The 24,871-nt window shown below is 50.5% G+C and overlaps 2 protein-coding genes across 6 annotated transcripts in view; one reads left to right on the top strand and one right to left on the bottom strand.

The window, feature by feature from the left end:
* The window catches only part of ASIC2 (acid sensing ion channel subunit 2), a 1,018,759-nt gene extending 996,610 nt beyond the window's left edge, over window positions 1-22,149 (bottom strand). The window contains exons 1-3 of the mRNA XM_060647782.3: window positions 21,752-22,149; window positions 19,159-19,368; window positions 13,314-13,951 (exon numbers count right to left, since the gene is read on the bottom strand). Of these exons, the coding sequence (XP_060503765.1) occupies window positions 13,314-13,868 (555 nt within the window). The 5' untranslated portion in view covers window positions 13,869-13,951; window positions 19,159-19,368; window positions 21,752-22,149. The remainder of the gene's footprint in view (window positions 1-13,313; window positions 13,952-19,158; window positions 19,369-21,751) is intronic.
* Window positions 13,867-21,754, top strand: LOC132688582 (uncharacterized). 5 transcript variants are annotated; one of them, XR_009614590.3, is made up of 4 exons: window positions 13,867-14,597; window positions 16,413-16,508; window positions 17,592-17,766; window positions 21,528-21,754. XR_009614590.3 is itself a non-coding variant. In XM_060647790.3 (4 exons), the coding sequence occupies exons 1-4, from the start codon at window positions 14,317-14,319 to the stop codon at window positions 21,670-21,672; spliced, it is 615 nt and encodes a 204-aa protein (XP_060503773.1). In that variant the 5' UTR covers window positions 13,867-14,316; the 3' UTR covers window positions 21,673-21,754. The 5 variants fall into 5 exon arrangements, 1 of the variants encoding a protein (XP_060503773.1); XR_014136069.1 differs by having other exon boundaries at window positions 13,867-14,301; XM_060647790.3 differs by having other exon boundaries at window positions 17,592-17,684.
* Window positions 22,150-24,871: the final 2,722 nt, after the last annotated feature.

Genomic DNA, 24,871 nt, shown 5'->3' on the forward strand with positions numbered 1-24,871 from the left:
GCCGCCTCCTCACACTCCACGAAGAGAGGGACAGACACCAGGGAGAAGGAAGGAACCTGGAATCCCTACATCACAGAGCCCTGTTGCAGCCACTTCTGCTCTAGAGAGATGTCCCTCGACTGCCATATCTGGTGGGGGGTGGGGAACACAAGAGAACACAGTGCAGAGGATTGCACTGGAAAGCCTTAGTTTAAAGAACAGACAGGAATGGGGCGCCTGGGTGGCTCAGTCGGTTGAGCGTCCGACTTCGGCTCAGGTCATGATCTCGCAGTTTGTGAGTTCGAGCCCCGCGTCGGGCTCTGTGCTGACCGCTCAGAACCTGGAGTCTGTTTCAGATTCTGTGTCTCCCTCTCTCTCTCTCTGCCCCTTCCCAGCTCATGCTCTGTCTCTCTCTGTCTCAAAAATAAAGACGTTAAAAAAATTTTTTTAAAAATTACAGAAAGGAAGAAACAGAAAGGAAGAACAGAGTCCTGGAGGAGCAGTCAGCAGGTTTCCACGTAGGTGGAAATGGCAAGAGGAAGAAACTCACATGGGTTGAGGTCTACCGTGCCATACTCCACAAATGACTGAAGTCTCCCCAAACCAAACTGAGTATTTGTCCAACTCGTGTACGATTTCAGGATCTGAATCCAGACGGTCTCGCTCCGGAGCCCAGTTCTTCACCACCGTACTGTTCTGCCACCTGCAAATGTGTCCATCACAGCACGCCCAGCCTGGATGTTCAAGTTCAGGTCGCTGGTTCAGAGGCAGAAGCTGCAGCCCCCAGACCGAGCTCTAGCCACCCGTTTCCTTAAACACAGCTGTGTCTCCTGAGGCTGTCATTTCTGCCCCCCGAAGTCGGATTTCAAGTGGGGAGGTGGAGGCAGAAAGAGCAGGCAGGGCAGAGTCACATCACATCCGATAACTGCCTCTCGCTTCCTAGGGTCAGACCCCTGAGCTCCTCCTTTGGCAACCTGGACAGATCCCAAGTGTCACCCTGGCAAGAGGAGACTTTTCAGGCTTCTAGACTTTCCTGAAGAAGGTGCTGTGGGATCGCTTGGCACCTCCACCTGTGCGTGCCGAACCAAGAGCCGGGCGGCCTTCCTGCTCTGCTTCAGCTCTGGCAGCGACCAAGCTTCTGGCTCCCAGGGGAGGATGCAGGTAAGTTGAGGCACCTTGCGCCTAAATCCAACTCTTTTGAGCTGGAGAACTGCTGATGAATGGCCTGACTTCACTCGGTTCGGCCCAGTGCAAATAAGCTTGATGTCTCACAGAAAACACCCCAAGGAAATCAAAAGGCATGACTCCAATCCCCAATGGTGACACCTTCCTGCTGAGTGACCCCGTGCCCGTCACTAAACCTCTCTGAGCCTTATTTATGTTCAGCGGTGAAACAGACACACTGTTACCTTACCCAGTTTCAGCATTCTGGTGAAGATCAAATAGCATCTTCTAAAGAAAGCATCAAGGATCTAGATTATCTGGTTCAAATCTCAATTCTCCCAATTCTTAGCTAAGTGACCTCAGTCTTATCATTTAACCTTTCTGAGCCCCCATTTTTTCCATACAAAAACAAGAGCTACGAATATCATATAATTCACAGAGCTCTGGCGAAGTACTTAAGTTAGAACAGCACCTGGATATATGATGTGCTCAGAAAATGTTAGCCACTAACAGGCTTTGTAAACAACACGGGGTGACCCAATGAGAGGAATTCCATTTCTGACATAGTTGTAAGTGTCTCCGGTAGCTTACAGCCAACAGTAATGGCAGGCACTGGGTGCCTGGCTTGACTACAGACTCATTCCCCGTACTCTTGACACCTGCTGATGTCAGTATGGACTTCCCAAAAAATCTTTTCGCTCTTGGATTCTCCCATCACTATGCTTTACCCCTGGCTCCTCTTAGTAATAATGAAAATAACAACAGCAACAAAGTAGATGGTGCTGTGCATCTGGCCCAGAGCTGAACTTTCCTTTCTATCACTTCATTCAATGACTGAGAACAATCCTTTAAGGCAAGTGCCAGGATTATTGTTACTGAAGAGAGGGGGAAACTGAGGTCTGGAGAGGGTAAATACTTTGCCCAAGGTCGTTACTAAGCTCTGTTTTTGACTCCCGGAACCCTTCACTTCTGACACCAAACGCGTGGGTTTCCCCTTACACCAAGCAATTCTGATACCGACTCCTCAAAGTTTGTGCAGGACCCCACGGGTTAAGGGCTCAGTCCCATGAGAATGTCCCCCACTTCAGGTGCCAGTTATGAGTCCAAGTCACCCACACTTCTGACCAGTTAGCTATACATCAGAGATTCCCACAACCCCCTCCTCGGGTTCATAAATTTGTTAGAATGGCTCACAGAAACTCAGGAAAAGTTTATTTACTGGTACTGCTTTATTTATAGGATACAATTCAGGTTGTATCCAAGATATGGGGGAGGGGCACAGAGCTTCCATGCCCCTCCCCCAGGCACGCCACCCTCCCAGCACGTCCCAGAAGCACTCGGAATCCCCTCATTTGGAGATTTCTGTGGAGGTTCCATTACACCGGCACGCTGCATTAAATCACTGGTCACTGGTGACTGACTCAACCTCCAGCTCTCTCTCTTCTCACTCACATGGTTGGTCCCTCTGGCAACCAGCCTCCAACCTAAAAGCTATCTGGGGAGCCCCCAAGAGTCACTTCATCAGCATAACATCAGGTATGGTTGAAAGGCTCTTCATATGCATAGCCAAAGATGTGCCTCTCACCCAACCCCTCAGGAAATTCCAAGGGCTTTCAAAGCTCTTGTACCAGGAACCAGGAATGAAGACCAAATACATATTTCTTATTAATCAAGAAATCACAGTCACACAAGCCTGGTGCATACACCTACCCGACACGCAATTCCATGATTATACCACAGAGCTAAGATATCTCATTATGTCATTATCTCAGGTGCCAAAGCCCCTTCATCTTTCCAACATTTGCCACAGTCCCCTGGTGCTCTTGGGCAGGGCATCCTCTGGGCCCTGCCTTGGCATCAGCCTCCTTCCCAGCCCCTGTAGCTGGGTCTATCTCTACCCACCAGCCACTCCAGAGTCACCTCTAATCCATATACCTCCCAGTCTCTCCAGACTGCACATGGAACCAGGCCAGACCAAACCACCCCAAGATCTGCTCTCTAGGTTTGGATCTAGAGCCTAGAACTTATGACAAATTCCTCTGGGAACTGCTTCTCAAGGAAGGCATGCACACTCACTTTGGGAGGCCAGCTCTTTGAACAGCCACCCCAAGCCCTGGCTACCAGCACCCACAGACTTCCTGTTTGAAGGAACTGCGTATCCGCTCTCTCCTCTATAAGGACTGTCCCCCAGCACCCTCTTATTCCCGGCTTCAGAAACACTTAGCATCAGCACTACACAGTATTGGGAAATAGGGTGGTTCTGCAGGCTGTGTGAGCTGGCTTGCATCTATTATCCATTCTTTCCAAAGCCAAAGGCCAATGGTCCTCACCTCTGACTTCAAATATCTGTTCAGGAAGGAAATAAATCAAAGATGCTCAGCTTTGGAAGTAACTTTAGAGGCCAGTAAATCCAACTCTTCACTTGACATTGATCTACCTCCACAGCACTGCCAATAAGCAATTGTGTGGCCTCGGCTGGGGCTGATGACCGGGCACAGGTACTCTAACCTCCCAGGAGAGCTCCCTCCAATCAGCAGGTAGCCACCTCTCTGAACTTCTGTCCCCCACCCCCAACTGCTGTTAGCTCTGCCCTTGGCCTTGCACAGAGAAAGCTTTATTCCTCTTCCCTAGGCCTGCCTTCCAAGGGTTTGAGGAAAGCAACTGCCCTGCCTTGGGTCACCTACTTCCCTCTTCAGGCTAACGGTCTCAGTTCTTTCCTTTGCTCCTCATCACTCATGGGTTCTGTGACCTACGAGGAGCATCACCCTTGGTCAGCCAAACATCGCTCACCACCTCCTGCTTTAGAGATGGGCCCGAGCCACTGCCACCACGGAAGGCTCCTCCCTGTGGCTCAAAGCCAGTCTGATGCACATCCAGGAAGAAATGGCAGCGAGGGTTGGCTGGGGGAGGGGCATGGGAAAGGGAGGTTTTCAGAGAGAGCAGAACTGGGAAAAGATGAGAATTCAGGTGTTGGTGAAGGTGTGAGCTAGAATGTGAGCAGCTGGGGGTATGCAGCAGCTGAGAGACTAGGGATAGCTCAGCTCTTAGGATATGGGCAGCTTTGGGAAGGGCTTTCCTTGGACCAGAAGGTCCAAAGAAGAACAAACCAGCTGCACCCAGTGGTATGAATCCTGATTGGACAGATGCTCATTTGAATTATAGATATATAAATAAATAAACATATATACATATGTATGTGTGTACATATATATACTTATATATAAGTAAATATAAATATAAATGTAAATATAAATGTAAATATAAATATAAATATATGTCCCCTGGAAATTGTTACAGGCCCCAGCTGAGGACACAGATCCAGAAAGTTCAAGTCTTAAAAGACTTTCGAAACCGATACTTCCTTCTTTCCAAGCCAGACATAGGTCCATATGCCTGGGTGGTTCTCCATGTTACCAAACAGATGGAGAAGCTAAAACTCACCAACACACAGGTCATAGTCCCTGGCAGGGACTGAGATGGGGTTTCTCCTCCAGGGGATTTACTGGGGGAATGACATCAGGAAGAGCCTGGAAGGGAGGGAGGTGTGCAGGATACTGGCAAGGGAGAAAAGGTAAGCAAGGATGTTGAAACCACAGGAAAATTCCAGCTCAGCCTGATCCCATGGGAAGCTCTGGAGTGTCAACCGTCAACCATAATTGGTTCCATCTTGAGGCAAGATGGCTGGCAACTTGTACTCCTGGGTCAATTAGTCGCTGGCCGTCGGCTGCCCCCAGGTGGCGGGGAGGTGAATAACTTCCCAGAGATCTCCAGGAGTGGCAGTGCCATTGGTACAGATATGAGTGGTCAGGAGTTGTACGCTCACATCAGCAAAGGGGATTTGGGCAGCATCTTCCAAGGGTGCCCTTGCTAATTCATACATGCACCGCCACTCACAAGCACAGGACTAGTGGGATGGAAACTTGCGGTCACACCTACAAGCTGCAGCCAGACACATAATGGCTCATGGACAGGATTTTGAGAATAGGGTTCTGTGCCTCCCTTTACCCCACTATAGCCAGTGTTTCAGCTTCCACTTGCAGATCTATCTAAATAAAACAAACAAATAAATGGATAAATGTGTCTGTTTGAAAAAAAAAAAGCACCAACTCCCTCCACCAAATATAAAAGTCGTAGCTTCAGGTAACAAATGTGGGATCAAATGTGGGATCAGAAAAATAAATGTTGGCTATGTTTTATTGCATTTAGACTTCTACAGGTTGGCAAGTCCTTTGGAATCACCGGGTTCAACCCCCTGATTTTATAGACAAGGAAACTGAGGCCCACAGAGGCTAATTACCTTGCCCAAGGTTGTACAACTCAATCAACAGAAGTCAATTAAATCCAAATACATTCCTTCTGTGTTTCATGCTTTATTTCTTGAGTATAAATTTCCATGATCACTAAGGTAATCAATACAGAATGTACCTGAGTCATGAGAAAATAAGTACTGGGAAGTAGAAAGATGCTTTAGCACCCAGGGGATGTGACTTTTTGGAATGTTCTTCCCCAATAAAGCCCAACATGATCAACAGGCTTCTATCACATGCTTCAGATTTCTCAAATAATAAACATGCATTTCTGGAAGCATCTGCTACCCAGTAACCACTCAGGCCAGGCAGCATGGACTAGTTTTCAGTCCACAGCAAGGGAGAAATGTGATATACGGAATTTCACACTTGCAGGGGTGATGATGTAGGCCATCCGTTTCAGGTTATAATAGATTGTGAGTCCAATGACCCTGCAGTCCGGCTTGCTATTTCAACCCAGTTCCATCAAACATAAACACGCAGACAAAAAAAGAGAAAACACCCAGCATACTTTCAGGTATCACTAGACCTGGGTGGTATATTTTTGGTCAGATGGAGAACACGGGATTCTTGGCACTTTGAAATATGAACTGTTCTACGGAGCAATAGCTCTGACAGCAAACTTGATGCTAAAAGCTGCCAATTCAGTCTTCGGGGGATTTTTTTCAATGGGATCCCATGTCAGCTCTTCTTCTAGGCATCCGCGGCAAACTAGGATTCACTTTGCAGAAAATTTTCTAGAACTCATCTCTTCATTAAGGGAAGGACTTTCTGTAGAGAGGAAAAGGGAAGCCCTGTAGAGAGGGGGAAAGGACCAATTACCAATTCAATAAGCTCTCAGGTAGCCTTCCTTCATCAGCCACTCTGGAGGTCTAAGAGCTCCCGGGGACAGAGGCACAGACACACAGACTCTCCCCCACCAGCAGCTAAGCACTAAGTGGCCTGTGCAGTAACATCAGCTTTTCTCTGCAAGTAGATGGTGTGGGTCATTATCACAGTCAGCTCCCGGTCACTGCCCCAGCCATCCAACACATCAGAGAGAATTCAGCACACCCCTGAAAACTTGTTTTCCAGGGAGCCGCAACCTAAAGTAATACAGACCGGAACCAGCTCCACGGAAAACCGCTCACTTAGCTTGGCAGGGGTCGCCTCTCCAAGGACACGGCAAATGCTCACAAAACTTCCAGGCATCTTAAGGAGTAAAAGTGCAATTTAGATGTAGTGCCCAGAGACTTTACAGGTGATGGGTAGTTAGGCTCCACACAGTGGACTGAGGCAGGCAGGAATTTCTATGCAAAGAGAACCTCATGGTCTCCGTGGTCCATGGTCCATGGTCCTCATGGTTCCTCATAGTCCTAAAGTTGTGCCGCATCTAGGAACAGGGTCAGGCCTCAGTGGGGAGATCTAATTTAGTGTCAGTGAACACATCTGTGGTTCATCCTAGCAAACATGCAACAAACAGTGGGGTCAAGATGGCTTCAGGTAAATGCACAGCTAGGCTGTCAATAAAGTGCCATCGAAGGAGAGTATGTGGTGTTCAGTTGTGAACCTAAAATCCAAGAAGGCTGAATTAAGAGGGGTGGTTTCCACTTGCTCCCACAAATTATCCCTGGTGCTTCTAGCAGATAAGACAAAACACATCTCACAAGAGGGGTATTGATTGGACATCTCTTTGGATTTTTTTGTTTACTTTTGAGAGAAAGAGAGAGAAAAAGCAGGGAAGGGGCAGAGAGAGGGAGACACAGTGTCTTAAGCAGGCTCCAGGCTCTGAGCTGTCATCACAGAGCCCGAGGAGGGGCTCAAACCCACAAACTGTGAGATCATACAGACCCCGATGCAGAGCTTGAACTCAAGGAGTGCGAGATCATGACCAGAGCTGAAGTCGGACACTTAACTGACTGAGCCACCCAGGTGCCCCAACATACCTTTGGATTTTACTTTCCCTCTGAATGGACTTTTAAGGGCATCCTTAACACCGCGGATGCTACCCTGGGGACCCAAGAGGAAGAGAGCTAGCTGACACTGATCGGAAGTGTGCTGCACATCAGACAAGGCACCACATGTACAGAAGGTGTGATCCCAGGCACGAGGGTACACAAACACGCACACATTATGTGACTGGATGGAGCTATTCCCAAATGCCAAAGTAATACATGTAATTATGTCCGGGATGCTGCCGTAGGCAATTTTTTTGTTCCTTCCTTACTCCTTCCCCACACTGCCCAAGTTTTCTCCAATGAGCATGGACTGTTTCTGTCATCAGAAAGTGTGGTATGATAATAATCACAACAATGAGACATGCCATCCTGGTGTAGGTGGGATCCTAGATACCTACACCAAAAAAGGAAGCGGAGAAAAATGGCCGTATCAGCTATAGTGTCACCTTAGCTTCCAATAACTTTAATCCCCCTTAACATACTCTGAAGACACACTTTGAGAGCTTACCATGTGCTAAGCAGTTCCAAGTCTTGAGAATAGAAGGTCAGTAAAGACATCATGTCTTACAGGGAAGAGAGACAGAAATAGGCAATGTCTAAAAATTATCAGTGGTTAAGGAATTCAGGTATTAAATTAAATCATCTCTGAGGTCTCTTCTAGCGTAAACACTTTCTGCGTGTAATGCTAAGAAAGGCACAGTGAGAGCTCTGACAGAGGAATATGAGCCAAGATGCTCTTTCAAAGACAGAGGAGGAAGAGATTCATTTAGATTACGGTCATGGGGAGAGGGATCGGCAATGATTTCCTGAGAAGGCTACAGAGATATTAGAGCTGGACTTTAAAGGACGAGTAGGATTTAAATGAATAGACGTGGAGAGAGAGGTGGGAGAGCAAAAAGTAAGTAAGGCCCACGAGCAAAGTATTCTGGGTCCATTCGGGAAACAGAAGGCAACAGTTTAATCAGCAACTGTCGGCAGGATGTATGCAGAGAACGTGTTTGAGGAGACAAGATGCCTGCTCTCAACTAGCTCCCCATCTAGAAGGGGTTGGGAAACGAGCTGTGAGCTCTCAGATGGCAAGGAACTGGTCTGGCTTTATAACAGCTGCATAGCAGATGTCCTCTCTGATGGATAAAGGGATGACTGAAGGAACACGCGGTAACATGCCACACTGTGATAAAAACACTACGCCTCGTATGGAGGTCACTCCACGCCTCTCGGGGCTTGGGGGGCACGAGCTTCCCGGGGTGAGATTAGTAGCCATGAGCTGGTTCGTGGAAGCCAAGATGGTGTCTAGGCAGCAGAACTGATATGGACCAAAGCGCTGAAAAATGTGAAGGTTTGACTACTGTGAAAATTACAAATCCCACCATCACAGCAGTCGCCTGTGCTCTAAAGCTGGTGGTGAGTCACGGTAAGGAGGAGTGGGAAGAACACTGGCCTGGAGTCAAGAGAGCCAACGTCTAGCACAGGCTCAGTCATACTCCTGTGGGACACGAAGCAAAGCAAGGGGCCTGCCCTGTACGCACCAGGCTTGGGCCACTCACTGGCTCCTGTCGCACTTTACCTCCCTGAATGGGTGCAGCTCCCAGTGGCAGGTATTATTGTTTCTATTTTAAAGTTGGGGAGGGGCGCCTGGGTGACTCAGTAGGGTTAGGTGCCTGACTTTTTATTTTGGCTCAGGTCATGATCTCACGGTTTGTGGGATTGAGCTCTGCATCAGGATCTGTGCTGACAGTGCGGAGCCTGCTTGGGATTCTCAATTCTCTCTCTCCCTCTCTTCCTAACCCACTCACGCGCGCGCTCTCTCTCTCTCTCTCTCTCAATAAATAAATAAATAAATAAATGGAAAGTGAGGTTAGGGAACTTGCCTACGATTACACAGCAAATGGGAGTACAGTTAGAACTCCCAACTCTTCTCTCCCCAAAGCTCACCATCTTCGTGCACCTGCTGCTCATGTAATAAGAAATATTGAGAGGTTGGGTGCAGATCTACCAGCCTTGGGCAGGAATTCCACCGAGAGTCCTAAACCCTCACCTCTACATCTCAGTAACGCTATGTGATGTAGATGAAGAAGATCTAACAAGATCTCATTGTGGAGAGACCTTTCTTTCAGTAAGGAAAGGTCAATAAAAGAAATCTCAAGTTTAAAGCGCAAACACATACAATTACGGACATCAAATTAAAAGTGCCAACTGAAGGGTCATTTGCATTCCTGAACCTGGAGGCAGATGAACCCCAATGTGATGAGCAGAGAAACAGCGTGAAACAGTCACGTGCTAGTCACAAACAATGGAATTGCCACCTGTCTGTCACAGTTAGCTATTGAACCCAGCTGTGACCTCCGCTCCAAGCAATCCCATTTCCACAAGGCTGGGCTTTAACCCTGGGCTCCAAACACCTTGCGGCCACCTCCACGCCCCTGGTTTCTGCTCACAGCGTTACTCATCAGCTGACTCCTACGGTGGGCTGCGAACAGGGCAGGGGGGCTGGACAATAATAATCCCCTGCTAACACGGAAAGCGGCCCCGCCTTACATCTGCACAATGTACAAAAGGACATTTACATGCATTGTCTCACATTCCTCATCCCCCAACAACCCTGTGAGTTACAAAGTCACGTATTACTACCAGATGTTACAGCGAGCAAGTTGAGGCCTAGAGAGGACATAAAATATGACCCAGGGAATAAGCTAGAAAATGATGGAGCTGTGATTCAAACCTCCTCAAGCCAAGAAGTTGTTCCTAACCTTATCCTTAGATCACCCACCACCATGGCCATAGACACCCCGTCCACATCTCCCTCCTTCCACCTGAGGTCAGCACGGCAAACGCCCCCCCCCCCGCCCCCGCCCCTGCCCCCGCTCCCGCCCCAAGCAGGCACTACGGAAGTAAGTCCCATTCGGCTTTCCCAGGAAGGACAAATACATGCCTATCTGCATTCAGATTGTCCCAGGTGAGGGCTAAGAATGTACCTGCATGAGCATGGAACACACCTGTAAACATGGCAGTGAGAATTCCACACCTGGCTTCTTGGGACTTTTAACCTCCACAAACAGCCTTCCCCTCTGCTAGAATCATGGCTCATTCACTAATTAAAGGGTATTACGCACTTCATTGCACACCAGCTAAGAACTTGGAATAAGAGCTTATGCAAAAGCATTACCCCTGGAGACAGCACTAGGTATGTTTTATAGAAAAAGAAAAATGGAAAAAGCGATCCACCTGGGACATCCCCTCCCCCATACTTAACTTCTCTAATAAGTCAGCCACCGCATGTAAAGAAAGAAGCCACTCAGCATGGGAAAAACCCAGGCAGGGCCTAATAAATAAGCCAAATGGAGAGGGATGAGCAGCGGAGAGATGGAATGGGCAAGAAGGCCAGTGAACTGACTTCTCCCATCAGCAAGGTTCCCTGCCCTCTTCCGGTGCAAGAGCCCCAGAATCAGCATACTATACCCCAGACTAAAAGGTACAGGGGTATAAAGGGGGAGTGGGAAGGATTACCCCTCACTGCAAGGTCTTGGAACAAACCTGGTGCCATGTCCCCTCTCACAGAAGCTCAGCATGGCTTCCCACTGTGATCAGAGGCTGAGAAAGGTCAGCCATCCACTTGGGGCCTCCTCCAGGTTTCCTCGAGTGGGTGCCCTTTTTGACACCGCCCAAACAGCTGGGAGATCCAGCCCTGAGGCTCATCCCCCTTTCGGTGCTGGGGGAGGTCACACATTGAGGGTCAGTCCAAGGAGGGACACCCGGCCAGATGAGCCCTGGACTTGCTGAGGCTGGCAGATAATGACATACCACTTACTATTTCATAAACCATATCCACAAGCACCTTTACATTTGAGAGACATCCTGGAGAGGTCAAAGGCTCAGGTAAGGCTTTAAGGCCTGATCTTTGGTCTCCTGGGACTCCGGGGCCTCCAATTATGGGCTAAGTGCAATACGTCATCTGTGGGCCAAAGAACCTTTACTTGGAAATGGAACTTGATCATGAACTGAGAGGAAACCACTAGTTGGACACGCAGTGACGAGGGTGCTTGAGATCTCGGTCCGGGGTCTGCTACAGCAGTTTCTCTGAGTGTGTTCCGGGTACGTTCAGGCAGACAGAGGAACAGCTGAGTGCATTTCTGAGCTGCAAGGTGCAGTGGTGAAGCTGAGCGTTGCCACGGCACTAGAAAGCACGGGGTGGGATACAGGGATGGTTTCAGCCTCTGAGAATGAGGCATCGTCCCCTCCTCTCTCAAGCCACCTAGGCCATCGTTTGTGCATGAAATGTATGAGAGTCGTTTGCTCCGTTCAGAAGGGCTTCCAGTACGGCCGGTCCCTTCCTCCAGTTCAGACCCCCTTCCCCTTTCGTATAAATGCACTGCCACTGGTTTTGCTGTGCTCTTCCTCACAGTGTTTGAAACGGATGGTAAAAACAGCTCCCCCAGGAAACAGAGCTCTATGGGATGCCCCCCACCCCCGGCACTGTGGGTTTTTCCAGAATCACAGACAGCTAACTGCAAGCACAGAGGCTGCAGACAGAAACTGGTTATGGCATTAACTGGTGATGGCAGAAACTCAGAGCAAGAGGCCAGCAGGCAGTGGACCTGAGAGCGGGTGGAGAATGGGTGCACTACCAGCAAGGTGGGGCATGTCTTAATTAGGCAGAGGGCCCCGGACAAGTGCTGGTGACAGAGCCCATCCAGTTCCTTTGCAACTGCTGCACCTGTCATCCAGAACCTACCATTGCAATTTGGCTCAAGGCTCGGAGACTCAAAAGCTCTGGCTTCTCCCTAAGGCAGCTATGGGAGAAGCAGCCACCCTGGGCTTCTGGAGGGTCCCACAGCCCCTGAGGCCCCAGACCCGCCTGGAAGCAAGGAGGCGTGCGTAGCTGCAGTCTCACCCCCTTATGCCAAGTTATGCCTAGCAGCCCACTAACTGGGCAAACGGAGAACCCTGGCAGCGACAGCTCTCCTCCCATCCTTTCTCTGCCCCTCCAGGAAGCCCCATCCTGAATGTGAACCACATCCCCCTCCGCCTTTCCTCTTTACTCAGCTCCACACTCCTCCTCCAGGCTTTCCAATCCCACAGCTGCTCGCCCCCTCCCCACACCACTCCTCTGGCATCCACGTTGTTAAGCGACTGCACAGGCAGCAGCCCGAGCCTTTGAGTTTCAAGCCGAAGCTCCCAGACAAGCCAGCCTGGACCGCCTCGCCCTCACAGGCATCTCCCTGACCGTCCTCCTACACACAGGCCTCCACTTACACGCTCCTCTTGGGCCCAAGCACCCTGGACATCTCTTTGCTTCTGACCTGCCAGCAGACCAGATGGAGACCAGGGGGTCCCCCGCCCCCGACTCTCCTCTCCCCACACGGAGCTCGGAATCCACGCAAGAAAAGGAAGCACAGAGACTTCCACCCCTGTGAGCATCACCTGCTCCAGCAAGCTCCCAAAGCCACTGATAACACCCAGGCTGTCTGGGGCCCCACACCCCCTTCTCTGGCAGCTTCAGCTCCAGCCCAGCCCACAGGATGCAGTGCCTGATGCCACTTCCGAGCAGAGAAAGAGACAGAGAGGGGAGAAAAATGCCACCTCGTCAATGACAAGCTGTTCCAATCACACAGCTCAGCGACCAAGTGCCCCGGACAGCGGACAGCTCAGGCCTCCTCCCTCTAGTTGGGAGGAAGCCAGCTCAGCACATCTGGGGAAGCGATCCCCCACCGCAGGCCCCCTGCTCGCCCTCCACGCCTCACCAGACCACACTGCCCCATCCTGGCAGGCACACCGCTCCAACCAGTTCCAACAACTCTGGCCAACTACCCTCCTGGCCTTCGACTCGGGCACCACGCTCTCTCCTGCTCCGGGGAACGCGGAGACCCCAGTGTGGCACTTCTCAAGAGAACCATGCGCAAGAGTGAGCTGAAAGCCAAGTACTCACGGTGGTGAAGTCCTGGTGGCCGCACTCCTGCCCTTTGAACTTGCAGTAGAGCATCATATCCTTCAGGTCGTGGCCCACGCGATGCAGGAACTCCAGCATGCTGAACTGCTTGGGTTTGTAGTGTTTGAAGTTGGCCTTCTGCCGCAGGGCCTCCAGGACCGTGGGGTCTGCCAGGTGCGGGTCCGGGATCTGCAGGTTGACATCGAGCAGGGCCAGCAGCTCCCCGGCGTGGTACAGGTCATTGGTGGTCAGCCTGGAGAACCGGAAGCCGTTGAGGTTGCAGAGGGTCACAGCTGGGAAGACCAGGCTTTGGGCCACCACCTCATCCACCTTGGTGACGTGCTGGTAGGAGAGGTAGTAGGACACTCTCTCGGAGCTCTCCACCAGCAGCAGGCCCAGAGAGCCCACGAAGGCCACGGCCCAGAGCACACGCCGGATGGTCATCGGCCCATACACGAAGATGTGGCGGATGCCGTGGAGGGTGGAGGTGTTGGCGAAGATGTGGATGCTAGAGGGCTGCAGGCTGCCCTCGCTGGGGCTCTCCTTGAGGTCCATGGGGACCCTGTGCAGTTCCGCAACTGGCTTCAGGTTGATCCAATTTCAGAGAAGAGTTCCCAGTTCTCGGGCTCTGCTTAAACCTTGACGTTCAAGGGAGAGAACACGGCAAGGCAAGCATCAGGCCAGACGCCTGGAGTTTATCCTGGGAGCCCAGCCGCACGCTGCCAGGGGTGAGTGTTTATATAAACCCATTCAAACTCTAGCTCCTGATTTTTTCCAGGCGATAAGGAGGGCTGGTTTTATTTAGGGAGACACCAAGGTGATGTGGAAGAGATGTGGGTGGGAAGGGAGAGCTTAGCCAATGGAAATAAAGTCCTCCCCCCTACACACGCCACTAGAGACAAGATTAAAAGCGAGAGCGAGGGAGAAAATGCTTCAAACAAGTCGCTCGGCAGCCCGGAGCCTGTTAGGCAGCGCATAATGCCCCGCGGTGAGCATCCCGGGGATGTCGCGCGGCCACGCTGATGCACTGCGGGCGGGCGCAGCGCGAGCCTCCCGAGCCGCCGCCGCGCCGCTCCGGACCCCGGATTCCGCTTCTCGCCGCCGGCCGCCGGCCCTCCTCGCCGCCTCCTCCGGGCCCCCTCTTTCGGGCGGAATTCCAAATGCCGGCGGGCCGCGGCCAGCGCCCCGGAGAGGGGGCAGCGCGCCACCGCGGACAGGCGCGGACCCGGAGGCCGGCAGGACGCGGGGGCTCCACGGGCCTCGCCTCTACCCCGCCTCCCGGAAGTAAGGCGAGACCCAGAGGCCGCAGAGCGAGCCGGCCTCCTCCCCTCCCCGCCGCCCCCTATCCCGGGCTGCGAGGTGGGGGAGGGGGGAGACGGGGCGGGGAGGGGGGGGGGAGTGGGGGCAGGGAGGCACGGGGGCGAGAGGCCTGGGGGGGCGGGGAAACCCCGCGAAAGTTTCTTTTTGGCCGTTTTGGGAGGAGCTAGTGGGGGGGGGGCGGCCTTCGCCGAAGGTGGAGTGAGGACGTGACACCCCTCCCCGTAAATAGATGGCAGGGAGGCACTGGATAAACTCCGGAGAGCCAGGTGTGGGGGTGGAGGCAGAATTCCTTTGCTCGGATTCTGCTCCCGGGTCACACTCACCCCGGGGCCCTCAGAGGGGAGATGCTGAATGTGGAGAATGTAAGAAGCAACCCAGAAACCACAGTGCCTCTGCCACCGGCCGGCGGGAGGGGGACATTCCAGGGAGCGAGGAAGCCCCTCCGGAGACCCGGATAAAGAGCAACAAGTAGCCCCCACCCCACAGAGCCGCTGTGCTATCCCGAGGTTCTGTATCTGCAAAAGAAAGACAGCTGGGGTTCCAGGTAGGGCTGGCTGGCCCCCTTTGGGCTGTGTGTGTTCTGGCCCCGGATTTGCCAGATGGAATCACAGCTGGAGATAGAGGTGGGGAGCATAGGACTGGGGTTTGAGCAGCCTACCTCCTTTTCCTGAAAATCCACTGGAAGTCAGCCCCTGCTAGGAGGTGGGTGTGGCTTGCCCCGCGCCAGAGATCAAATGGTTGGAACCTATAGAGTCAGGGATGCTAAATCCTCATCAGGAGGAAAGGAACAGAAAGTTCCAGTGGCCAACCCAGTGCACACAGCCAAGCTGGGGCAGAGCCACATGGAGGCGCCTTGTTGAGCCAACCTGGTGTCCCCAGGGCACGCCAAGCTTAAATACTCCTTGGAAGGCATTTGAGAAGAAGGCAGCCTAGGGAATGTCCCTCCTGGATTGTATCTACTTCAAAATATTTCTCCATCCCATCTGCTCTAAACCAGACCCAAACAGAACAGAATCCGGATGCTCTCTGAGGCAATAAGCATGTGGCATTGAATTAGTGATGTATTGATCCTGGGAGCTTACGGTGCGGAAGCATCGCAAGCAAGCGCAAATGCCAGAGGGTACCCAACCTCATCCGTGTGCCACCTCCGAGGTCCCAGACCCCTGCCTAGACAGGCAGAGGGTCTTCAAAACAAGGGTGCCAAAATTAAGAGCCTGTCATCTGTCAAGACCTGTGTGAGAGTGTCTTATCTCACTTAACCCTTCCAACCTCCATGGCAGGTATATGCTGCAATATCACCTCCAGTATATAGATGAGAAACTGAGACTCACAGAAGATGCCCCCACCAAGTTACACAGCTAATAAGTTCCAGAGCTGGGCCTTGAACTCAGGCATACTTGCCTCCAAAACACAGGCTCAAAAAGCAAATCCAAACACTCCCTCCCAAACGTAGGAAGGGGCAAGCATTTCTACCCCACTTCCCAAATTACACACACACACACACACACACACACACACACACACACACACACTGTGAATCACTTCCTCCTTCCACATACAGAAAGCAGCGCTATCCCTCCTCCCCACCAGGCCAATCAATCCCTGTTGTCCATTTTTTAGCTCAAGGCCCTCCTCCTACAGGAAGACTTCCCTCACGAATCTAATCTTGGCTCATCAGTTTGGTTAACAAGTATGTTGAACTCCATCTGCACCACACCCTGTATTGGTTTGGGGGAAATGAGGAGGAATCCAACACATTTCTTACCCTTGACAATTCAGGATTCATTGGGGGCAGAGGCGGTGTTGGTTTGCAAACTGGCCCCTGGACACAGTCGGCAAGGAGAGACCAAGAAAGAAGCAGACCTCTCCAGATGGGTAGGTGGCGGGTTACATAAGCCGGGAACTGAACTAACAAGGCTTGTCTTGGGCACCACAAGAAGTGTCGATTTCCATGCCTGCTTGCGAGAACATTAAATGTTTATGTAGAGGCCTTAACTGGCCTCAGTCACATGTGCCACCCAGATGTTCTCAACAACACCTTGCTCTGCAAAGCTGTGTCCTTGGGCAGCATGGGGAAGGCAAGCAGAATGCACATTTCAAGAGGGACTAAGGAGCCTCCAACTGCCCTGGGTCAAGCTCGGGGTTAACCAGCGGTCTCGTCCTCTCGATCACCTCCTTCAACATTCCACCCCTCTTGACGGGCTCTTCTAATCTCACATGCCCCCCTCCTCCACTGCATGCCTGAGGGGTCAGCAAGGGGAAACCCCTTGCTGCTTCAGGGTGGCTCATTTGGGGCAGGTCTTCAGCCTCCCTGAGACAGCTACCATAGCAACAGCCTAGGCACAGTCAAGAGAAAACACAGATTAAGATCATTCTCCCCCAAACAACATTCTCCATGAAGAGCCCCATGGTCTGAACCACTGATTTATTAAAACCTGTAGGTTTGAGATCAGATCACTCAGGATGTTCCCTTGTGTCCTCGCATGATTTAAAAAAGATGGTACATCAGCAGACTCACCAGGTATGAACACACAACATTCTGTTGGGATAATGGCACAGGTGCCTCCTTGCAAGGCAGTCGTAACATCCAAGGCCATCTTACTTTGGAGGACAGCTTTTCCCATTAGACACGTCAGTGTTTGGTAAAGACAGGCCTTGCTGGGTGAATTCAGTAAGGGCTTCTGTGCGTGCTGTCTTCTAGGCCAATGGGGGAGACAAAGACGAGCCAAATGATTGTAGCAGTGGAAAACAGAGCGTGTGCACCTGGCCTTGAGGAGAGGGAGCTTGGCAGCTTTAGGAACGTAGCCTTGTTGTATGTACCATACATGTTAGCCGGGGAGGCAGCACTCTTGGGTGTGAGGAGATGCACTGGGGGGTGGGATATGCCAGACCAAGACCCCCACCTTCTCCCCTCTCTCATTGGTGCATGTACCATTCCACGTATGGCGTTTTCAACAGGTTCAGCCTGCAGCAGGACAGCCAGATCCCCAGGGAGATTGGAGCGATTCCCCCTCCCCCCACAGAGAGATGCAAAGTAATTCACCCATCCTGGTGAGATGTCTTACTGCAAATTCCAGTAGATGATGCATGATGGGGGCTTGGTGTTTTCAGCAGTATAGCACATTGATCCACGGTAAGAGTCCGGGTAATGGCTATTTCCAGAAACTTCCGTGCCTAATGGCATTGAGTGTCTCAGTAGGGGTCCCCATTGTAGCATATAGAACAACAGACCCTATTGGCAGATGATTCAAATGCATTAAAGCCTGGGATGGCACTTTAGTCTGCCTGGCCACAGTGGTTTTACTGGTTAGTAATTTAGGCTTCTGCTTTAGTACTCTTTTTTTCCTTTCCACTAAGCCTGCTGCGTGCAGGTGTGAGGGGAGGTGACACTTCCACTCAATGTCATGTTCTTTTGCCCAGTCTCAGAATGTGACCCCTGATCACTGTTTATATGGCATGGGTATCCATACATGGTACTCAGCTTCTCTAATCCTCTAATGGTGGCAGCCTGGTTTACGTGGTGATAAGGAAAAGCTTGAGTAAGGCCAAGTGTCCACACAAACCGGGCATATTTAGAATCCTCACTCAGAAGGAGGGGGCCAATATAATCAATTTTCCCATCTCTCACCAGATGGGAATTCCTGAGGTTGACTCCAGACCCCTTTGGCAGTTGCCCTGGGTATTGTTTGTTTATTTAAGATTTTTATTTTTAAGTAATCTCTATACCCAATGGGAGGGTTTCATGACTTTCATGTCTCTAATATCAAGACTCATGACTCTAATATCAAGAACCACACACTCTACTAACTGAGCCAACCAGATGCCCCAACCCGGGGCGTTGGAGAACACACAGAACATGTAGTTAAACCAAGTCACTGTATTTCAAGGGCAATCCAGCATCCTTGGTTATATGCCAGCCTGCCCCGGCACAACAGTGGCCACTCTTCCTATGCACCTAATTCAGCTGTATCAACTGACGGGGCACTTGCTAAGAGTAGGGAATCAGTTTCCTGATTGCCACGGGTGTCCGAGCTAGGACATGGAACACAGGATTGCAGGTGAACCCAAATGTCTTTTCCACCTTTTCTGAGACATGAGGGCTTACTCATGATCATCCACCTCTCAGCTTCCCATTGTCCAAGCCATAGAGCTAATCCCTTTAGAATAGTCCACTGTCAGTGCAAAGAGCTAGTGGCCAGGACTCATGAATAATCACAAGCCAAACCCCTCTGAATTCAGCCTACTGGCTGCCATGGTTCCTTTCTGTTTCCAGGCATCAGCAGGAATTTCCCCCACCCCCTCCCCATAGACCATAGGGGCCACCATGAGAACGGAGAGGCGCTCCACATTCTACAGGACCTAGGAGCCCCTGCATTTCTAGAAACAGTGGGCTGGTGGACAGAGTGCCCCCCTGCTGCAAAATAGGCATGGCCCTTTGGTCACAATGGGGGTTTGAACCGTGGTGGAAGTGCGTGGATGGTACACGGTCTCAGCCCATCCCCTGATAGAAAAGCGGAGCGCTTACCAGGATATGCTGTTCCTTGGTGAGAGGCTCCACCTGGAGGAGCGCGATGTGCACTGCCAGGAGCTGGTGCTCTATGGGGCCATGTCAGTTTCTTGCCCCTTCCAGAGCCAAGACCAAAATCCTAGGGTATTTTCTCCTTCTGTCCTCCCTGCCACAGTGCACGACCCCCACCTTCTGCAGTCACAGACACGTCTAACTCAGAAGGTAGCCCTGCTTGGGAGATGCCCAGGCTTTAATCGGTTTCATTAGTATTTTTGTGTTCCCTTACCCTATGTCCACGCCTGCCCTTTCTTTACCAGGCAGCATAAGGGATGGAGGTACTGTGCCAGGTGGGGAATGAAAGTCCTACAAAACCCCCAAATGCCTGCAAAGGTTTGCACCTCCCTCGTGTTCCTAGGGGTCGGATGGGCTTGCACCTCACCAACCACAGCTTCTGAGACAACATGGGGTTTATCTGACCAGGTGACTCACCAAAACTTTACACTGGTGCCTGAGCCTCGAATTTCTGTGGGTTCACCAGCCACCGTCTCCCTCGAAGCAAAGTCTGCAGGATGTCCCGCAGCAGAGACAAGTCTTCCCATGTTAACGTTATATCATCAATGTAATGGGCCCAGTTTACTGATGTGTGGGAGGAGAACAGGGACAGGTCTGGAGTGACCATCCTGTGACATATTGTGGGGCTGAGCAGAGAGCCCTGGGGAGGCACTGGAAAGGTCCACTATTGCCCCTCCCACATAAGCGAATTGATCTTAAGTCGTCAGACACCTGCACTTGCCAATCTGTCGGTGATTCCTTGTATATGTAAGGAAACGGGCGTATATAGCAATTCAACCTGACAGTGAATAAAATGTTTCTACACAGCTCTTCTTAAGGGCCCTTTTTATTAGGTAAGACTCATTTGCAATTCGCAGTATGGCTTATGCATGAACATCATATATTCCAGGATCCTTAAAAGTGTTTTTGTGGTATTCTATTGGTTAAACATCTTCCTCTTCAATCAGATTTACAACACTTATCCCCTTGGCCCTGTGGGTATGTATGGGGGCAAAGGGGACTGGATTTAAATTGGGGCCATTTGGCCCAAACTTTCAGGCTCTGCCCTAATTTGTGGTCTTTTTGATGAAAGCAAAATATTAAGTGTCTGGCTAAACATTAAGGAAATTTCCAGATAAATTCATTTGCAAATCAGGCAATTTAACTCCCTACTTAGACAATGTGCCGCGATTTTTGCTCTGGTAAATTTATTCGCTTGCTTGAATTCATGTTCTCTGACACTGATCCTGCTTTTCTGAGAAGCAACAAGCTGGGGGGACCCTCTTCCAACCCTGGGGGATCTGAGGTCTGCCCAGAACCCAGAGCCTGCTGCCCAGGGAAGGTGAGGGCACAGAGGGCAGCCTGCCATCTCAAGCAAGTGGTGACAGGTAGGAGAGTCAGGAAGCTGAGACCTACAATGACCTCGGATGCTAATTTGCTCTTTAACATATGCTAGATACATGCTACTGTCACAATAACTCCCTAATTAAAAAAAAAGACATCCTTTTCTAATATACAGGTGGCATTGTTACTTCATTACTACTTCTTAGTACATTACGTTACTATTGGAGTCCATATTGTCATTGAGTAATATACATTACTATATAGTCAATATACAACTTTTTCTCCTGACCTCTCATTGACCTAAAGAAAGGTTAAAGGGGTGCCTGGATGGCTCAGTCTGGTAAGCATTCAATTTCGGTTCCGTTCAGGATCTCGCAGTTTGTGAGTTTCAGCCCCGCCCAGGGCTTGCTGCTGCTTTCAGCTCAGAGCCCGCTTTGGATCCTCTGGCTCTGTCTCCCTCTCCCTCTGCCCACCCCCCACTCTCATGTGCTCTCTGTATCTCCCTCTCAAAAATAAATAATAAACATTTATGGGGTGCCTGAGTGACTCAGTCAGTAAAGCAACTGACTCGTGATTTCAGCTCAGGTCATGATCTCACGGTTTGTGAGTTTGAGCCCCATGCCAGTGTGGAGGCTGCTTGGGATTCTCCCTCTCCCTCTCTTTCTTTGCTGCCCCCCTGCCTGTACTCTCCCTCCTCCCTCTCTCTCTCTCTCTCTCTCCCTCTCTCAAAATAAATAAACACTTTTTAAAAAGAAGAAAAAAGGTTGAAGATCAACTATTGTAAATCAAAGTGTTTCCTGTTGTTGGCTGGTTTTTAAATAAACACCTCATACAGCAGTTAATCCCATCCGGTTTTGTTACCTCAGCATATGCTTAGCAAATAATTTGTCATAAAGCAAATAATCTGTCACCAGGGAGGGACAATCAGCAAAGGCATTTAATGTGTGACTTATTGAAATCTTATTTATAGTTGTTTTATTTTTGCCTTCCAGGAGAAAACTACAGAAACCAGTCCACACAGAGAAGACTTTTAGGGTTCAGCTGCCCATTGATCTGAGCCCCGGAACGGATATAACTTGCTGCACAGCCTTTGGAAAGCCATGTAACATCTCTGCGCCGTTTCCTTGTTTGTGCTAAATTATTGCTGAGGCCTCTTCCTGCACCAGCTTTCTATGCCACTGCAATTTGACACAATCCTTGACCAAATCATAAATACCTTGTTAATGGGATAAAAATGAGTTTGAATCTGGGATTCTGGTCATTAACCCCATGTCACCTTCTGTTAGAGCGCTGCGATGACAGGGTCAGGTGAATCCAAATCACATGTTAAACATGCAGGTGTCTGTTCCATCCTCTCTCCACACCCTACACCCTCACTGAATCAGAATCTCTAGGGGTGGGGCCTGGAAGGCTCTCTTTCCTTTATGAGATTACAGAGGGCAGAATGGGGACCCCACCCAAACCAGCCAGGTTCCAGGAGCTCCTCCTGTCTATCAGGCACGCCAAGCTATTTTCCAGAGTTTTGCACTTGGCATTTCCCTTGGCCCGGAAAGGTTTCCCCCATGGCTGGCTTCTTCTCATGTGTCACCTGCTCACAGAGGGTCTTGGCTGGCCTCCATCTCTCCACCCTCCACCCCACTCGCTAACCCATCACTTGTTTCCTTTTCTTCTCAGCACTAGTCACTTTTTGAAATTCATCTCCCCTCCTTGTGCATTATCTATTACCCCTACTGGAATAGGAGGCCCTACTTCACCCACACCCTACCCTCCGGGGGCAGAGACCCTGCCCGGCTTGTTGGAAGCTGGACCCCCACATGAGAGACCTGGGAGGTGCTCTGTGATGTAAGAATTCCCTTAGCCCCAAGGTTGAGGCTGCTTGTCTGAGATGCAGGAATGGGGACCCTCTTCCGACCCTGAGAAACCTGGACCTTGTCCTGAAACCAGTTCCCGAGGGTGGCGAGGGGCATCTCTTACCCCCCAGCCGCATCCACGGCACGGAGGAAGACCCCAGTGGCACCAGCAGGCGGCCAGGTGCCCGGAGAACCTCAGCTGGGGTATTTGATGGAAAATCCTAACTCAGAGGCTGTTGACAAGGTTCTCCTCCCTTCACGGTCTAGCAAAAAAATGGGTGCTGGTGGAAGCTGAGGTCAGGTGTGAATGGAGTAGTGGTTACCTAGCCCACAAAAGGGCCGTTCCATTTTCACTCCCCCTGACCAAAGACAGCTGACCTTGACATTTCCCATACCAGCTTTTCTCTACTTTCCTAATCTGATGGAATAATGATGTCATAAAGAAATAACTTAAACAGTAGGTGTTTAATAAATGTTCGCTGATGTAAAATTAGGAAGACTCACAAGAGGACCTCCAAACTCTTCCTTACCCTCAATCAGTTTTTTGATAGCCAAAAATTAGTTTGTAATATGAGCACTCACCCCCTTAGTACGGAATCAATGGCTTCTTTCTCTTGTTTGCTTTCAATGAGACACATATACCTGTAGCCCCTTAGTCACCTAAGGCTCCAGGTGGGCTCAGGAGAGGCTCCAGGACCACACCCGACCTCTCCAGTCCCTCTGTTTAAAGACACAGAAGTCCCATCTCGAGCAAAGCAGGTGTGCTTCAAATCTACCCCATGCGTAAAACGAGGTACCCGGGACCCTGAGGCGCTGGCTCCTGATTTAATGTTGTCATTTCCCTTCTCCGTGGGGCGTGAAAGTCCCCCGACCCCACCGCTCCCTGTCCAACCTCTGTATTATGTTTGCCTTCTCTAAATATTCTTTTTTGCATGTGTCCGTCTTTATGCGCCTTCCTCTTTGAGTCTGCCTCTGCTCCTCTTTCCCCTGGGATAGAAGTAGGAGAAAGAACCCATCGCTGTTTTCTCTGTCTCTCACCCCCCAGAGCCAGCTGTTTAACGCATGAAGACAAATGAAGTCAATCAGCTATAGACAGGCTTTCAACAAAAATTTTATGGGCACCACCTTGGCCATAGGTGACCTAGTGGCAACAGGAATGCCAGGGAAAGCCCACAAGTGCCTAAGGGTTAGTCTTGCCCTGATTCCAAGGGGAACTTCCTCCCACTACTGGTTAGAACTGCTTCTTCTTTTCTTTTTTTAATGTTTATTTATTTTTGAGAGAGAGAGCATGAGCAGGGGCAGGGCAGAGAAGGAGGGAGAGAGAGAGAATCCTAAGCAGGCTCTGTGCTGTCAGCACAGAGCCCATGAGGGGCTGGAAATCACAAGTTGTGAGACCATGACCTGAGCCAAAACCAAGAGTCAGGTGCTTGACCAACTGAGCCACTCAAGCACCCCTAGAACTGATTCTTATCTTTGGGAACAAGTGGTTGGTGGAGGTGATATTTTATTCCTACCTATTCAATTTGCTTATTACAACCTCCTTGAACCCTCATGAACCCTCCCTCGCCCATCCACCCACCTTCTTATATCAGTCCTCCCTCCCCCCTGCTCCCCTCTCTCTTCACTCATCCCCACTTCTTCTAAGAAGTGGCTCAGTGTGTATGGATTGGAGTGTGCCTCATCTGTGTACCCCTTTGCGTGGGATGACTTTTCTGTATCTCCGGCATTCATTTTAAGTCAATTTACTCCTTTACCTCTGTCATAAAGCAATGAGAAATAAAATTAATGAAATGGGAATAAGAAAGAGAAAAGGCAGGATTGAGAAAAAAGGAACAAGGCATTGTTGTTATAATCACGTTCATCTTTTTCTTGCATTTATACACGTTCGACTATAAATTCATTACATACATGTTCACGCAGGCAACCCAGTGGCAGGCACCACAGGGGAATAAGGAAGTCATGAAAAGCACAGCCCCTTCTCTCACAGAGCTTTGTGTCTCCCTGCTGAGGCACTAATAATAATTTGTATCAATACCACACTTGACGTCACGTGTCCAGCAGTCTTTATCTTACATGATTTCCATGAGCAGAAGAGGGGTCGTGGTCTCTGTGGCATGAAAGACGACACTGAGGCTCTGAGAGTTGGAGGACATTGAGAAGACAGTAGGAGCATCTGGGGCTCACGTCCTGGCTCCCTGACTCCAGATTTTCTGTCCTTTCCACTCTGCCATCATTCTAAGCAAGCATCCTCTGCAGACATGTCACAGAGCTAGGACACAGTGAAGCTGGGCAGAGTCTACTGACCGTGACAAGAGGAGCAGGCTCCAGGGAAGAGAAAACCAGTGAGGGCTGGAGAGAGAGAAGAGAGAGGCAAGGAACGATGGGTGGGAGGTGGAGGCTGGAAGAAGGTCCAGAACCTGGCCACGGGGTGATACCGCGGAGGTCGCTTCAGCCCCTGTGTGTACCCATGTGTCATCCAGAAGGCC

This window comes from Panthera onca, chromosome E1 (genome assembly GCF_046562875.1).
Source record: "Panthera onca isolate mPanOnc1 chromosome E1, mPanOnc1 haplotype 2, whole genome shotgun sequence".
NCBI classification, from domain to species: domain Eukaryota; kingdom Metazoa; phylum Chordata; class Mammalia; order Carnivora; family Felidae; genus Panthera; species Panthera onca.

Bases quoted from the DNA above. Each gene is read 5' to 3' on its own strand.
- LOC132688582 (XM_060647790.3), top strand. From the start codon at position 14,317: ATGTCGCGCGGCCACGCTGATGCACTGCGGGCGGGCGCAGCGCGAGCC. The intron at 14,598-16,412 runs GTAAGGCGAGAC...TTGACAATTCAG, and splicing joins CTCTACCCCGCCTCCCGGAA to GATTCATTGGGGGCAGAGGC. The intron at 16,509-17,591 runs GTAGGTGGCGGG...CGTTTTCAACAG, and splicing joins AAGCAGACCTCTCCAGATGG to GTTCAGCCTGCAGCAGGACA.